Source organism: Engystomops pustulosus, chromosome 1 (assembly GCF_040894005.1).
Source record: "Engystomops pustulosus chromosome 1, aEngPut4.maternal, whole genome shotgun sequence".
In the NCBI taxonomy this organism is placed as follows: Eukaryota; Metazoa; Chordata; class Amphibia; order Anura; family Leptodactylidae; genus Engystomops; species Engystomops pustulosus.
The window spans coordinates 213,361,448-213,377,800 of record NC_092411.1 but is presented as its reverse complement, the minus strand read 5'-3'; the positions used below and the strand labels follow the sequence as shown (position 1 = coordinate 213,377,800).

Sequence of the window (16,353 nt, the reverse complement as noted above, 5' to 3'; positions counted from 1 at the left end):
GGTTCTAAACTGACACTCATCAATGAAAAAAAGTGTGAAAAAGCCCATTGAAAGGAGTGGATCAGTAAGGCACGATTGGTTTTCCCTTCCTGGCTTCAGTGATTTGTCAATCTGTATGTGTCTGTAAGCCAAAATGGGTTCAGTGAAAAAAAACTCCAATTTGAAACCGTGATTGAGACCAACGATTAGCGTTTTTAATGTTGCCATTATTAAAAATGGGAGGATTTAGAAAATGTTTTTGAGGTGCAATATACGTGAATATATGTGAAACCTAGAGGTCAGGGCCTGCAACCACACGAAGAGCCAACTGAAAGGAAACATACACTGTAAAGTTGGCCACAGACATTAGATGAGCATTCACTGAAGACTCAAATCTAATGTTTATGGGACCTTCCCAGGAGGATAAATGTTTTTTTGGCGCGTTTCACATCTGATACAGATAATATTTAGACTATGCAGTACACACCAGTTCCAATTAATTGGGCACATAGAATTGCTTCTGCTTCCAATCCATACACACAAAAATTAACTTAAAAGGGTTTTCCCATGAAAGAAAATTCTTAAATTTCAATTCCCTCGTAATGTTAACACAATAAATATAATTTATTTTATTTTAATGTGACCACACAGCCCCCCAGTAAGTAATATGCCCACACAGCCCCCCAGTAAGTAATATGCTCACACAGCCCCCCAGTAAGTAATGTGACCACACAGCCCCCCAGTAAGTAATATGCCCACACAGCCCCCCAGTAAGTAATATGCTCACACAGCCCCCCAGTAAGTAATGTGACCACACAGCCCCCCGGTAAGTAATGTGACCACACAGCCCCCCAGTAAGTAATATGCCCACACAGCCCCCCGGTAAATAATGTGCCTCACACAGTCCCCCCAGTAAATAATGTGCCTCACACAGTCCCCCCAGTAAATAATGTACCTCACACAGCCCCGCAGGAAATAATGTGCCTCACACAGTCCCCCCAGTAAATAATGTGCCTCACACAGTCCCCCCAGGAAATAATGTGCCTCACACAGTCCCCCCAGTAAATAATGTGCCTCACACAGTCCCCCCAGTAAATAATGTGCCTCACACAGTCCCCCCAGTAAATAATGTGCCTCACACAGCCCCCCCAGTAAATAATGTGCCTCACACAGTCCCCCCAGTAAATAATGTACCTCACACAGCCCCGCAGGAAATAATGTGCCCCACACAGCCCCCCAGTAAATAATGTGCCTCACACAGTCCCCCAGTAAATAATGTGCCTCACACAGTCCCCCCAGTAAATAACGTGCCCCACACAGTCCCCCCAGTAAATAATGTGCCCCACACAGCCCTCCACTAAGTAATGTGCCTCACACACAGCCCCCCAGTAAATAATGTGCCCCACACAGTCCCCCCAGTAAATAATGTGCCCCACACAGCCCTCCACTAAGTAATGTGCCCCACACAGCCCCCCAGTAAATAATGTGCCCCACACAGTCCCCCCAGTAAATAATGTGCCCCACACAGTCCCCCAGTAAATAATGTGCCCCACACAGTCCCCCCCAGTAAATAATGTGCCCCACACAGCCCTCCACTAAGTAATGTGCCTCACACACAGCCACCCAGTCCCCCCAGTAAATAATGTGCCCCACACAGCCCTCCACTAAGTAATGTGCCCCACACAGCCCCCCCCCCTCAGTAAGTAATGTGCCTCACACAGTCCCCCCAGTAAATAATGTGCCTCACACAGTCCCCCCAGTAAATAATGTGCCACACACAGTCCCCCCAGTAAATAATGTGCCACACACAGTCCCCCCAGGAAATAATGTGCCTCACACAGCCCCCCCAGTAAGTAATGTGCCTCACACAGTCCCCCCAGTAAATAATGTGCCCCACACAGCCCCCCCCCCCTCAGTAAGTAATATGCCTCACACAGCCCCCCAGGAAATAATGTGCCTCACACAGCCCCCCAGGAAATAATGTGCCCCACAATGTTCTCCCCCTTCCCTAGTCCCTATCATGTTTCTCACCTCACCGATGCAGCTCTCTCTCTCTTTCTGTGCGCTGCTTTCCCCTGCAGGTCATGTGATCATGACATCATCACAGGTCTTTCAGCCTCTGGAACTCCCGGAGGCTAGGTCCTTGCAGGGGAAAGCAGCGCCTGCACTCGTTCTCATCACAATCTGAGGACACAGATCGTGATGAGAACGGGAGGGAAGGAATCTCCCGGGCAGCGGGGCAGATGATCTGCCGACCCGAGGAGATTCGGGGCACTGGCCAAAAGATCCGGGGCACGAGCCCCGTATCTTTTGACCTAGCGACGCCCCTGCTGTAGCTTGTAGTTCTCCTCCATGTCTGTGTATCAGTGTGAGCTCCGTCCTGGACTGCAGGGGCTAGAGTGCAGGGAGGAGAGAGAGAGAAATTCAGCTTCACGGCGTTGCACGGAAATCCAACTCTATGTCAGAAGTTACAGGGTCGTTTCTAGGGGCAATTGAAATTGTGTACACCAGGACTGACAGAGGCAGGTTCAACTTATATGTGTGAAATGTTTATAACAGGGTATTAGAGAATGTGTTATTTTGTGATCCTGAGTATATTTAAGAAACTTGTCTTCGTGGAAATACCCCTTTAAGGTCTAAATTATATATTGTAATAGGAGTAATTCAGGTTTTACACCGACTACACTACACAAAATAAAAAGATACATCTTTCTTTATGACTCAAAAATTCTGGGTTTTCTTGAAGTTTTACAGCCAATAAAGTTTTTCTATACTTCAGAAACTTCCAACGTAATGTCATGTTTGTATTGTAGTATGAGCCTGTCCTGCTGCTCCCAGTAGAAATACTGATTGAATTACGCCGCCTTCTTTCTTGGATGTAATGATAACAATATGAAGACCATTAGCCGAAGCATGATGATAAGCATAACCGTCTGCATTGGGCAGGAGGAGACAAGCCTACAAATGCCGCATACACCACCCTATGTTTGAGGCAGCAGATGGTCAGATGGTTCTGGTTTACTCAGGAAGATGCCAAATGGGAAACGGATATGTGCCAAAATTAAATACAGATTAAACAATAAAATATCTCAATGCCTTTGAAAAGAGGCTGTGAGGTTTCAAATAACTTACACTGCAGTAATCTGTCCTATAACAGAAGCCACAACTGTTTGATGACCCTACATTCATTATATGCACACATATAGTAACACAAATACGAAGCCTGTTGCCATATACTGAGTAACTAGCGGGATTTTATTGTATAGCTCAGAGAAGAAGCAATTATTTCACAGCATGGTAACAATGATGTTAGTCTTGTTTCCTTCACCACAGTAATAAAGGCACTCATTCCCTATATATATTTTTCTGGGTATCCATGGGTATACTGACGTGCTTGAAAGATATACAATAATCAACTATCCTAAGAAGGTTCTTTAAGTGATTAACTGTGCCTTTTTTCATTTTTAAATGCCCCCCACAGTTAGAGTTCATTATTCACAGACTATACAGCCACCACTAGGGAGAGCTCACTACACACAGACTATACAACCACCACTAGGGAGAGCTCATTACACACAGTTTATACAGCTACCACTAGGGAAAGCTCACTACACACAGTTTATACAGCCATCACTAGGGAGAGCTCACTACACACAGTTTATACAGCCACCACTAGGGAGAGCTCACTATGCACAGTTTATACAGCCATCACTAGGGAGAGCTCACTACACACAGTTTATACAGCCACCACTAGGGAGAGCTCACAACACACAGTTTATACAGCCATCACTAGGCAGAGCTCACTACACACAGTTTGTACAGCCACCACTAGTAAGAGCTCACAACACACAGTTTATACAGCCACCACTAGGGAGAGCCCACTACACACAGTTTATACAGCCATCACTAGGGAGAGCTCACTACACACAGTTTATACAGCCACCACTAGGGAGAGCTCACAACACACAGTTTATAAAGCCACCACTAGGGAGAGCTCACAACACACAGTTTATAAAGCCACCACTAGGGAGAGCCCACTACACACAGTTTATACAGCCATCACTAGGGAGAGCTCACTACACACAGTTTATACAGCCACCACTAGGGAGAGCTCACTATACACAGTTTATACAGCCACCACTAGGGAGAGCTCACTACACACAGTTTATAAAGCCACCACTAGGGAGAGCTCACAACACACAGTTTATACAGCCACCACTAGGGAGAGCTCACTACACACAGTTTATACAGCCACCACTAGGGAGAGCTCACTATACACAGTTTATACAGCCACCACTAGGGAGAGCTCACTATACACAGTTTATACAGCCACCACTAGGGAGAGCTCACTACACACAGTTTATACAGCCACCACTAGGGAGAGCTCACAACACACAGTTTATACAGCCACCACTAGGGAGAGCTCACTACACACAGTTTATACAGCCACCACTAGGGAGAGCTCACTACACACAGTTTATAAAGCCACCACTAGGGAGAGCTCACTACACACAGTTTATAAAGCCACCACTAGGGAGAGCTCACTACACACAGTTTATACAGCCACCACTTGGGGGAACTCACTCCCTCTCCTGGAAGCCTCTAAATCAGTGGTCCTTAACCCCTTAAGGACCAGGCCCTTTTTCGTTTTTTCATTTTTATTTTTCACTCCCCACCTTCAAAAATCTATAACTTTTTATTTTTCCATGTAAAGAGCTGTGTGATGGCTTATTTTATTCGTAACAAATAGCACTTCGTAGTGGTAGTATTCAATATTCCATGCCATGTACTGGGAACCGGGAAAAAAATTCTAAATGCAGTGAAAATGCTGAAAAAACACATTTGCGCCATTTCTTGTGGGCTTGGTTTTTACAGCTTTCACTGTGCGCCCCAAATGACAGGTCTATTTCATTCATTGGGTCAATACGATCATGGGGATACCAAATTTGTATAGGTTTTAAAATGTTTTCATACATTTACAAAAATTAAAACCTCCTGTACAGAAAAATTCTTCATTTTGCCATCTTCTTGCGCTAATTACTTTTTCATACTGTAATGTACGGAGCTGTGGGAGGTGTCATTTTTTGCGACTTCTCATGATGTTTTCAATGCTTTTATTTTTAGGACTGTACGACCTGTTGATCACTTTTTATAGAATGTTATTCAAAATGGCAAAAAAAATACCATTTGCGACTTCGGACGCTATTTTCCTTTATGAGGTTAAACGCAGTGAAAAACGGTTATTATATTTTGAAAGATCGGGCATTTTCGGACAAGGTGATACCTAATGTGTTTATGATTTTTACTGTTTATTTATATTTATATCAGTTCTAGGGAAAGGACGGTGATTTGAATTTTTATGTTTTTTTAATATAATTTTTTTTATTTATTTATTTTACTATTTTTCAGACTCCCTACGGTACTTTAACCCTAGGTTGTCTGATTGATCCTATCATATACTGCCATACTGCAGTATGGCAGTATATGGGGATTTTGGACACCATCTATTACAATGTGCAAATGGCACATTGTAATAGATAGCCTAGATCATGATAGCCTCGGATCTTTGTGTGATGAAGTCACGAGGAGCGACGATCGCAGCTTTGCCGGCGGCGGAAAAAAGGGTGAACACCCGCGATTGGTGCTTTCGACGGGCATTTGCTTCATTATAAAGCAAATGCCCGGTGAGTATGAAGAGGGCTCTGCCCGTGAGGCCTCTTCATAATTCCCCATTCGCAGCAAGACGTAAGGGTACGTCTTACTGCGCTATGGGGTTAACCGGGGCTCTATCGAATTCTCGGTGAGACGGTCTCGGGATCGGCGGATCCTCGGCCATGGAGATCAATACATATACATATTTGATCTATCACTAAAGAAGGGTTTGGTCAATGTGCATATGAAACTGATGGGTTCTGTACCTCAAACAAGGTTAAGAACCACTGCTCTGGATCCTTCTGTGGGAGAGGTGTCCCATGTCCATGCTGTGAACCAAAAGGATGATCCTGTTCTGACTGAATTCAAAGAAGACCAGTTCAGGAAGTGCTGAGGACACAGCTCCTTAGGCTGTTCTTTATCTTCAGACTAGGCCCCAGCTCCCTACTGTGAAAATCTGCCTGAAGCAACAGTAACAAGACCCCATCCAGTTATGGAGTCATATGGAAATATCTGAAAAATCCATCTAAACCTGAACCATTCCAAGCCAGAAGGGCATCCTCAACTATTCTACCTTTCTCCAGACAGAAGACCAGGGCTCTTCTGCTTCACTCATCACTATTCATGGTTCATCCAGAATGAGTGGCACACACCTAGTACAACACGTACAAATCACTATACGCACTGCAATAGGAAATCGTTCTTGTATTAACCATAAGAAACTTCTAAAAATATTCCCCATAGTGAGCTAAACTGTGTAGGCCCGTCTTTGGAAATATAATATAAAATTTGACTATATCCATTGCCCCTAGCAGCTGATTATAACACATTGGCTAAGTAGATCACCATAGCTGGTATTCAAGCTGATGGATGGAAACGTGACCAACTATCTTTACAACTCTCTTGCAATCCTGAAGTTGGAAATTGCCAACAGACCATATGCTCATGCACTGACTGTAAAAGTTCCAGTTAATTCCGCTTAATGTTGTGTCCAAGTTTATCATTACATACTTGAATCACAATAAGGCCTCATGCACAGAGCCACCACTAGGGGAGCACACTGCATACAGCTTACACAGCCACCACTAGGGGAGCACACTGCATACAGCTTACACAGCCACCACTAGGGGAGCACACTGCATACAGCTTACACAGCCACCACTAGGGGGAGCTTACTACATATACAGGCAGTCCCCAGGTTACATACAAGATAGGTTGTTCTTAAGTTGAGTTTGTATGTAAGTTGAAACTGTATAAATTTATAGAAACATTATAATTTTAACCTGAGTCAAAAATTCTTTGGTCTCTTTGACAATTGGATTTTAAAAATATTGGATTGTCATAAGAACAAAAAAGCTGGTTTATAGCTGTTATAGCTAAAGTGCGGTAAATTACCAATTAACAGAGGTCCGTATTTAACTAGGGGTCGTCTGTAAGTTCTTAAGTAGGGGACCACCTTTATACAGGTTATATAGAATATAATAGAACAAAACTTTATTTACCCTGTATTTACACATAATAAACAACACAAGTAATCAGTATAATTACTACCTTAATTTTTGGGAGGTGGGGGCTATTATCGCTAAAAAAAAGAAGAAAAGGCCACAGCATCCAATATGATGAAAAAAGGTTAAACCTTTATTCACACAGGCATAGAAAAAAGTGCAACATTTCGATTCACAATAAATCTTTGTCAAGCATTGTGCATCAAACAAACAGCTTTTGGTAAATAGATTGGTTGCTGACTTTTTTCTTTTTTTTTTTTGGCTATTATCTCTAACACTATGGGAAGCTTACTACATACAGATTACACTCACCGGCCACTTTATTAGGTACACCTGTCCAACTGCTCGTTAACACTTAATTTCTAATCAGCCAATCACATGGCGGCAACTCAGTGCATTTAGGCATGTAGACATGGTCAAGACAATCTCCTGCAGTTCAAACCGAGCATCAGTATGGGGAAGAAAGGTGATTTGAGTGCCTTTGAACGTGGCATGGTTGTTGGTGCCAGAAGGACTGGTCTGAGTATTTCAGAAACTGCTGATCTACTGGGATTTTCACGCACAACCATCTCTAGGGTTTACAGAGAATGGTCCGAAAAAGAAAAAACATCCAGTGAGCGGCAGTTCTGTGGGCGGAAATGCCTTGTTGATGCCAGAGGTCAGAGGAGAATGGGCAGACTGGTTCGAGCTGATAGAAAGGCAACAGTGACTCAAATCGCCACCCGTTACAACCAAGGTAGGCAGAAGAGCATCTCTGAACGCACAGTACGTCGAACTTTGAGGCAGATGGGCTACAGCAGCAGAAGACCACACCGGGTGCCACTCCTTTAAGAACAGGAAACTGAGGCTACAATTTGCACAAGCTCATCGAAATTGGACAGTAGAAGATTGGAAAAACGTTGCCTGGTCTGATTAGTCTCGATTTCTGCTGCGACATTCGGATGGTAGGGTCAGAATTTGCCCTCAACAACATGAAAGCATGGATCCATCCTGCCTTGTATCAACGGTTCAGGCTGGTGGCGGTGGTGTCATGGTGTGGGGAATATTTTCTTGGCACTCTTTGGGCCCCTTGGTACCAATTGAGCATCGTTGCAACGCCACAGCCTACCTGAGTATTGTTGCTGACCATGTCCATCCCTTTATGACCACAATGTACCCAACATCTGATGGCTACTTTCAGCAGGATAATGCGCCATGTCATAAAGCTGGAATCATCTCAGACTGGTTTCTTGAACATGACAATGAGTTCACTGTACTCAAATGGCCTCCACAGTCACCAGATCTCAATCCAATAGAGCATCTTTGGGATGTGGTGGAACGGGAGATTCGCATCATGGATGTGCAGCCGACAAATCTGCGGCAACTGTGTGATGCCATCATGTCAATATGGACCAAAATCTCTGAGGAATGCTTCCAGCACCTTGTTGAATCTATGCCACGAAGAATTGAGACAGTTCTAAAGGGGGTGCAACCCGTTACTAGCATGGTGTACCTAATAAAGTGGCCGGTGAGTGTATATAGCTACCATTAGTGGGAGCTCATCACATTTTGGGATTTATAATAGCAATAATACATCTTTATTTATATGGCCAGACTGATGTTTTATTAATGAAAATGCAAAGCAATAAGGAAGGGCAGAAGCCTGTGGGTTCAATAATTTGATTTCATCTCAACCCTACTGTAATGACAAAAATGGGGGTAAATCGCACATCTCATATGTCTGTATAGTCTTTAAGTCAGATCATAAGACCAATGATTACAAAGTTATAGATTTTACACATAGTCACCATATCGTACATTAATGGAGAAAGTCTATATATAGCTGTAAAATAGCTGTTTGTTTTAGGAGGAGCATATTTATTTAACTTGGTCAGCCATTTTCACGCCAAAGATATAAGCAAAACATTTAATTTCCAGTCAGTGCTCTCTGCTTGTTTTGGATCTTGTGTAGCTTGCAGTTTTTTGTACCACTTCCCAGGACTTATTCATCATTCCTTAAGAACACTGTGAATATCATTTGAAAGTCAATTAGATGGCAGATGCAAGTGCTGCCAGTTCTCCTGACCACAGGGCAATCATATTCTGCCCTCTGGGTTGGGTTTCATCTCTTTGTACATTGCAGGGCTGTCCAGAAAAGATGAGAATGGTTTGTAATGTTTAGTCTTCCAGTGTCTCAGGTCCTGCATTTATTATTAGGTGTTATTCTCGCTTTAGTCTACACAGGATATCAGTTTACTGTTTTGGAAAAGTGGTTGTGGTTTTATACAAGTTCTTGTAAAGAACCGTCCACATCCTGGATAAGACTCTTAACCACCCGTCATATTCACAACTATCAGAAAATTCTGGATTAGTTGTTTGGATGACCGGCGTTCTCTCCTGAAGAAAGATCACTCCTCATCCTATTTAGTATTAGTAAGAGTAGAAATATATATATATATAAATATTTTCCTTTTTTTTTTTTTTTTTTTTTACACTTTAATATAAAACTATTCGCAGTTAATCTAAATTCATTAAAATGTATAATAATAATTCCTTTATATAGCACACACAGTTTATGCAGCACTGCACAGAGCTTGCGAAATCAGTATGAAATAATCTAGGGAGTTCTAAATGATAGAAACTATAGCAGTCTACAGGGGCATAGAGAGATGTTTTCCTCAGATTAAAGGGTTTGTTCAGCACATTAGATGACCCATAGTGCTTTTAAAACAAGAAGGAACCTCTCTGGCACTTTGGCCCAGCGTTGTGCCTCCTATTACCATAATTCTCTGTCTGTACACAAAGGCACTACCATATAGCACAGCCACTATAGCCTTACACAGCCAGAGACTGTAGCAGGTGGGCAAAATGGTTTTGATGTCTGCACAGACAAAGACCGGAGAAAGGCAAGTGTACGTTTCTTCTTGATTTCGGAAGATCTGGGGATGCTCTGAAATCAATAATAAATAAATGAATAAAAGATGTAGGGAGGTGCAGCATTATACAGAGCTTTGTGGATGAGGGTGATTATTTTAAACTGCATTTTAAACTGTGTTAGGAGAATGTACTGATGAACGTGCCATTATTATAGACTAGCATAAACAATTATTGTGTAGCTGTGTTCAACCTGTTCCTGGATAATCTAATATCATCCAAAATGATTGATCAATTACCAATGGAGTTCGAAAAATATGAGGTGGGTGCTCCACAATAAAGTGTGACAGCTAGGAGCTTGAACCATTTTTTTTTCCCACAAGTGCATTCGGTGTCTTTGCCCACACCTTGAAATGACCACATTTTTTGACTTCTCACAAGTTTTTCTATCAATATATACATCATCAATGTGTTTGAATATATAAAAACTGATATTATATTGGATAAAGTTTCAAAATGGTTCTTCTTCCTCAAGCTCATTAAAGCGACTGGCTGGCTGGCTACATTATTTATTTATTTTTTTTTTTTAGGTAAAAAAAAAAAAAAATATATATAAATATATATAATCACCGTTTATTGTTTTCTCTCTGTTCCTGTTCTAATGCTTCATTGGTCCTACCCAGACCATACTTTCCAATTTCTCTTAACTCATTACAAAAAAGTAACTATGTGTCAAGCAGAACCAGGAAAGATTTAGATCCATTTTGTACCCTTTAAATGTTAGCAGTTGGACAACCAATTTAAAAATCTGCTTCTCCAGATTGACTTGCTTGAAAGGTGTCCTCTTGTTTTCAAACGTGACATGCCGAATGGGGTATTGGTCCAACTACATCTCCCTCTGCCCATCTTCTTCAAAATGAAGGATGAAGGATATTTATTAAACTATCAAATGTGGGTCTTGATTTCCCACATCAACCAATCAAATTGCACTTTCATTTTTTCTCGTTTTCAAATCAATATTCCATTGTGGGCTAGCTTTTCTCTTTGGAAGTTTTGGGACAATGACCCACATTGTTTTCTATGAAACACCAGACTTCTTTGTAATGAGGAGCCAGCTAGTATTTCATGCTACTCATGGTTAAAGGAACTTGTCAGCAATTTCATGCTGCCCTTACCATGGGCTGCATGAAATTGCTGAGGAGTTTCTTTAATTATAGGTTACGCTGTCGTCACGGTATGAGATTGTAAGAGTCCATACAGAGCCATGTTCTACCCAAATGCCTGTGCATTTATTATTGTTCGGTCTGCAGTGTTCCTTGAGTTTGGACCAATACCAAACATTTATAGGCTATCCTGTGGACAGGTCATCACATTTCAGCCCCCTTCCTCACGTGCTAATAGTTTTGGACCTGTAATTGTGAAAGTATAGGTCACAATGCAGCATGCAATAAAGTAGGACCCATCAACATAAAAGAAGAAAAAGAAAAACACACAATGGATTTCCTTAGCCACAATTCGTATAGTATTTTCAGTTTTATTACAAAGCTTTTTAATTTTTTTTAAAAACATATGCTCAGCACATTAACTCAAATTGGAATGACCAAAAAAAAGTTGAATTGACAATTTTCTTTCTGCAAAGCCTGTACTTTGCTATTGATAAAAGGGACACATCAAAACTTTTTTTTCCATTTTTTTTTTTTTTTTACAACTGGCGTCAAATCCCACTACAGGTTAGCAGAAGAAAATAATACAAATACGATATAGAACAATTTACATTGTAACAATGAATCCAAGTGCTGGGCTCTTTTTATTCATAAAGTATAAAAGGAGTAATACACAAAACTGCATCACCCTTTCCTTGTGACTTATGGATTGGTTCTCTGAATGGGCCAAATATTAGACTCTGCATGTCTTCCTACAAGATGAATTATATATTAGCTATATGTGTTTGACTTAATATAAACAGGTAAAAGACAGAGGACATGGTTATTTGTGAAACATAAGGGATTGTTTTAAACATTGTTGAAGGAAGGAACGATAGGGGGCGTCTGAGAATTTGACTATTTATGCACCTTATTGCCACCTCCTGTACAACACATGAGATCGAATAATGGCAGCGTACAATAATATTACTTGAACGTCGTGAGCTTATAGGAGGACTGGGAAACCTTTGGTATGTCTTCCTGACCAAATGATATATTTGTTGTCCTTTAAACAACGCCCGCAATTGAGGAATGAGATCTAGGAGTTTTGTATAATAAATAGCCCCTAGGGCACCAGTGTGAACAGACCTTTATTCTCGAATAACTGCCTTCAGCACTAATTTTAAGTTGGTGCTACTAATCTTCTTCCCAGGTTATGATGCATTTTCCACAAATCACCATGTAACGGTGTCCCTAATTACCATATATTTGAAATATTTAAATTTAAGAACATTTGCCTGTCTTACCAATATATAACTTCGACATCAATGTCATATATTGTCTCCGCAAAAACAACTCTTTTCTCTATATATTTTTTTTACATTATATTTTTTGTACGAACCTTTTCACAACGGAAGCATCGAAGGATGCCTATCCATCCATGTATTTCTTTTTCTGTTGCTTTTGCAGGAAGTGGGAAGGGAATCGGGGTTTAGTTTATACCCTGACTAATAAAATATACATCAATCAATCCTAAATCTGATATATAAAAGCATTCAAGTTTTATGGAGATAAACAATACAATGATAAAAAAAAAAAAGAAACAAAAATTGATCCTTTTGCTCCATTCTTAAATAAAAGAGGTTTGTCTTGTCCATGGTTTATGTCCACATCAGCACTCTGTTTGGTCTGTGGCTGGGTCACTTCAGGAACTTTGCGCTCGTATTGAACGCTGCAGCTAGGAAGTGTGAGTATGATGGATGAGATATCCCGATGATTCTTTCAATGTCTTCCATCCTTGGGGATCTAGCTGTGGTACATGAAAGCCCCTGGTACCAGTGGTGCCAAATTACAGGCAGTGATTGTCTATACGATACAGTGTCTCTAGCAGTGGCATATCAATGTCAATAGCAGACTCCTTGGGGATAGTGTTTCTGTTAATGGAGACGTTGGGGAGGTTTAACAAGCTTCCATCTCCAGGAGTCCTCCTGCTGTTGCTGCCTTTGCTTTACAAGCTGAGAACGAGTTCTTTTTCCCCCCTGCAATGCATAAAAAAATACAGGTTAGTCGCCATTATATATCACAATGAGTTAGTACACATTATCTTGATAGATATTGATGGTCTTTTTGCTTTCAGTTATTTGATCTATTCAATAGCATAAAAATAAAAATGTATTTGGTTAACCACAGTATATATTTAGTACTCTGTCTCTATTGCGATTTTAACATGGGAACAATATTCATTGCAAAATTCTACACTTAGTCATGGGAAAATACTGGACTACATATAAAACTGAGATCAGACACATGAGGGAGCTCTTACCATGTGTATGTCTAGGAGTATCTCATATTCAAAATGATATGTCTACTTTGAAATTTCTAAACGTAAATCGATCGATCTACCCATCTGCCTATTTATTCATATTTTTCCACCGAACAGTGGCATGTCCCAATTTCCTGCATTCGAGCAAAGTCTACTAAACTTCTCGTCATAAAGAAGGAGTTAACTCTATCCAAGAGAACTGTGTAGAAACACAAGAGCACCCCACAGATTTTATTTACTTTTAGCCTTTTCATCCCAGACGTTCAAAGGGTTTGGTCCAGGTTGCTCTTCCTGGGAAGGTTTTCCTCTCAGCCCAACATTAAAACATTGGGCTTCCTGTTGAGGAATGTCCCGGAGGCGCCAGGGCCGTAGGTTCACAGCAGCCTGATACAAGAGCCGTGATTCAGAGCTGCAGCAGATTAGGAGCCAGGAATGTCTGCTACACTGAGAGAAATACAGCTCCGCTGTGTTTAGACCACTTCTTCCCTATGCTGCCTTTGAAGTCAGGAGGTTATAATAACTATGGCAGATCTGCTCCAGACCTCTGCAATGAGAGAGGGGCCGTGAAATCTGATGGAATTAAAAGACCTAGTGATAGCATTGCTTGGACTAGGGAATTAAAGAGTAAAGAATGTACAATTCAGAGGAGATGATCGGCATCATTACCAGACACAAATGTGGCCTGATGGGAATAATGGAGGATCAGCTTTAAAGTTTATGTCCCTGATGGCATATAAAGATTTTTAGTACAGAAAAAAAAAATCTTTACTGGACTACTAGTGTATCTACAAGAAGCATCTACTCTACCTGCTTTTCTAAATCTGGCCATACAAATAAAAAAAGCTGTTGACTGTTCACTTGTTTGGCCAGCAGCTATCTTGCCCAATCTCTGCATAAAGGCATACGTGTTCTGGTTCATTTTTTAATCTTACAGGTTTTAGTAAAATATGGTAAGTGTCATTCAGGGGAGTGTGCTAGCAATTGTCTATATAGTGCTTGTAGCAAGATTGTGAAAAAATGCATTTATGTTCCAAGATTGCAGCTGGACTTTGTGCATTGGGTTAAGTGGCCATACCCTGCAATGTTCTCAGTTCTTCTTAATTCAAACTGTTTCCCCAACCCCTCCCTTTCCTCCATACTCAAAGCAGATGGGAGGGACTCTACAGCAGTTCCTTAAATAGTTATAAGAAATCAGTGCATCCCAATGCAAAGTCCACATGCAATTCTGGAATACAGATGCATTTTTCACAATCTTACGGCTACTATCAACATAAAAAAAATATATTACAACATATTTACTGGGCCAATACCCAACAATATATTGTACAATCACAATCGCCGGCAGACTCCCTTTACATTGTATAATACAGGGTGTATATGAGCCTCTGCTGTCAATACGAACACACAAGAGAGTTTGAAGTACAGGCAGTCCCCGGGTTACGTACAAGATAGGTTCTGTAGGTTTGTTCTTAAGTTGAATTTGTATGTAAGTCGGAATTGTATATTTTATCATTGTAGCTCCAGACAAATTTTTTTTTTGCCCAAGTGACAATTGGAGTTAAAATTTTTTTGATGTAATTGGACCAAGGATTATCAATAAAGCTTCATTACAGACACCTTACAGCTGGACATTGCAGTCTGGGACTATAGTAAAGCCTCCAGAGAGCTTCACCAGAGGTCACAGTGGGCAGAGGGGTCCGTCTGTAACTATGAGTCGTCTGTAAGTCGAGTGTCCTTAAGTAGGGGACCGCCTGTTACAGCTCTAATCTTTGTGTAGTGGCTAAACTACGGTACTGCAGCTCACCTTCCGTTCATCTACAGCCAGAATCAGCTGACTGGGGTTCTGACACTTGGAGCTCCACCAACAATCTTCTATTGATATTTTCTATGGATAACTTAACAAATCACTAACCCTTTACTGTGTTTAGCATTTACTAGTCTCCAATAATAATGTTCTAGATCAAGGTCTTAAGCATGATGATGCATTAAGACTGGCAAAATACATACATAGAAAGATGTTTGCATGTGAGACAAGAGTATTTTTATTTGAAATCCTAGACTTGAGTGCTTCATGTATTGTACGTTCACATTTGCATAAGGAGCCTAATAGAAGACAAGTGGCAACTCTAACTAAAGAGCACAACAATGATACATGCACTACTGTAAATTATAAAACTGTTCATCATGCTAAAATAATCAACATAATTATGAAAAAGAATAACCCTCTAAGATTCTTGAGATGCAGGCTATGTAAAGAGAACAATAATCAATCAATAAAAATAAGGGTCTGTTCTATTCAGTTATCCTATCTGGTTTGTTAATCATCATAGTATCTCTCCCCAGTAAGTACTACAAATGAGCCAACATCTATGCAACATTTACCATATGATCATTAAATATTATATATGTGTGTGTGTGTGTGTATGTATGTATATATATATGTATGTATGTATGTATGTATGTATGTATGCTAACCCCTTTGTGACTGAGGGCCATTGGTGCCTTATTGCCGGGACAATTTTTGCAGTCCTGTTCTGCATCTCTTTAAATATGCTTTACATATAATAATTTTTATTGTTTTTGTAATATTTTTTAAATAAAAAATGTTATCAAGTTATAGAATTAGCAGCTAACTAAAAATGTGGAAAAAATATGCTGTTGTAATTTTTCCAATAAAAATAGTTTACTAAGCAGTATAATTATATAAACCAAAATATATTATAATATGTAAACTGTCAACCCATCATCATTTTCCAAGCACAGAGGCAGAGGGTGCTTGGAAAATGCTAAATGTTTTCTGCAGCAAATCCTGCATTCTGCCCTCAGCTGACAGGCTGGAGGGGGCACAATTCAAACAAACAATCATATCTCCTGAACGGTGGTAACTAGAAAAACAATT

The 16,353-nt window shown here is 40.6% G+C and overlaps 1 protein-coding gene across 3 annotated transcripts in view; it reads right to left on the bottom strand.

The window, feature by feature from the left end:
• Nucleotides 1-11,503: 11,503 nt before the first annotated feature.
• The window catches only part of LEF1 (lymphoid enhancer binding factor 1), a 65,908-nt gene continuing 61,058 nt past the window's right edge, over nt 11,504-16,353 (bottom strand). For all 3 annotated transcript variants that reach the window (XM_072119323.1, XM_072119324.1, XM_072119325.1), the window contains one exon: nt 11,504-13,170. In XM_072119323.1, the coding sequence (XP_071975424.1) occupies nt 13,091-13,170 (80 nt within the window). In that variant the 3' untranslated portion in view covers nt 11,504-13,090. The remainder of the gene's footprint in view (nt 13,171-16,353) is intronic.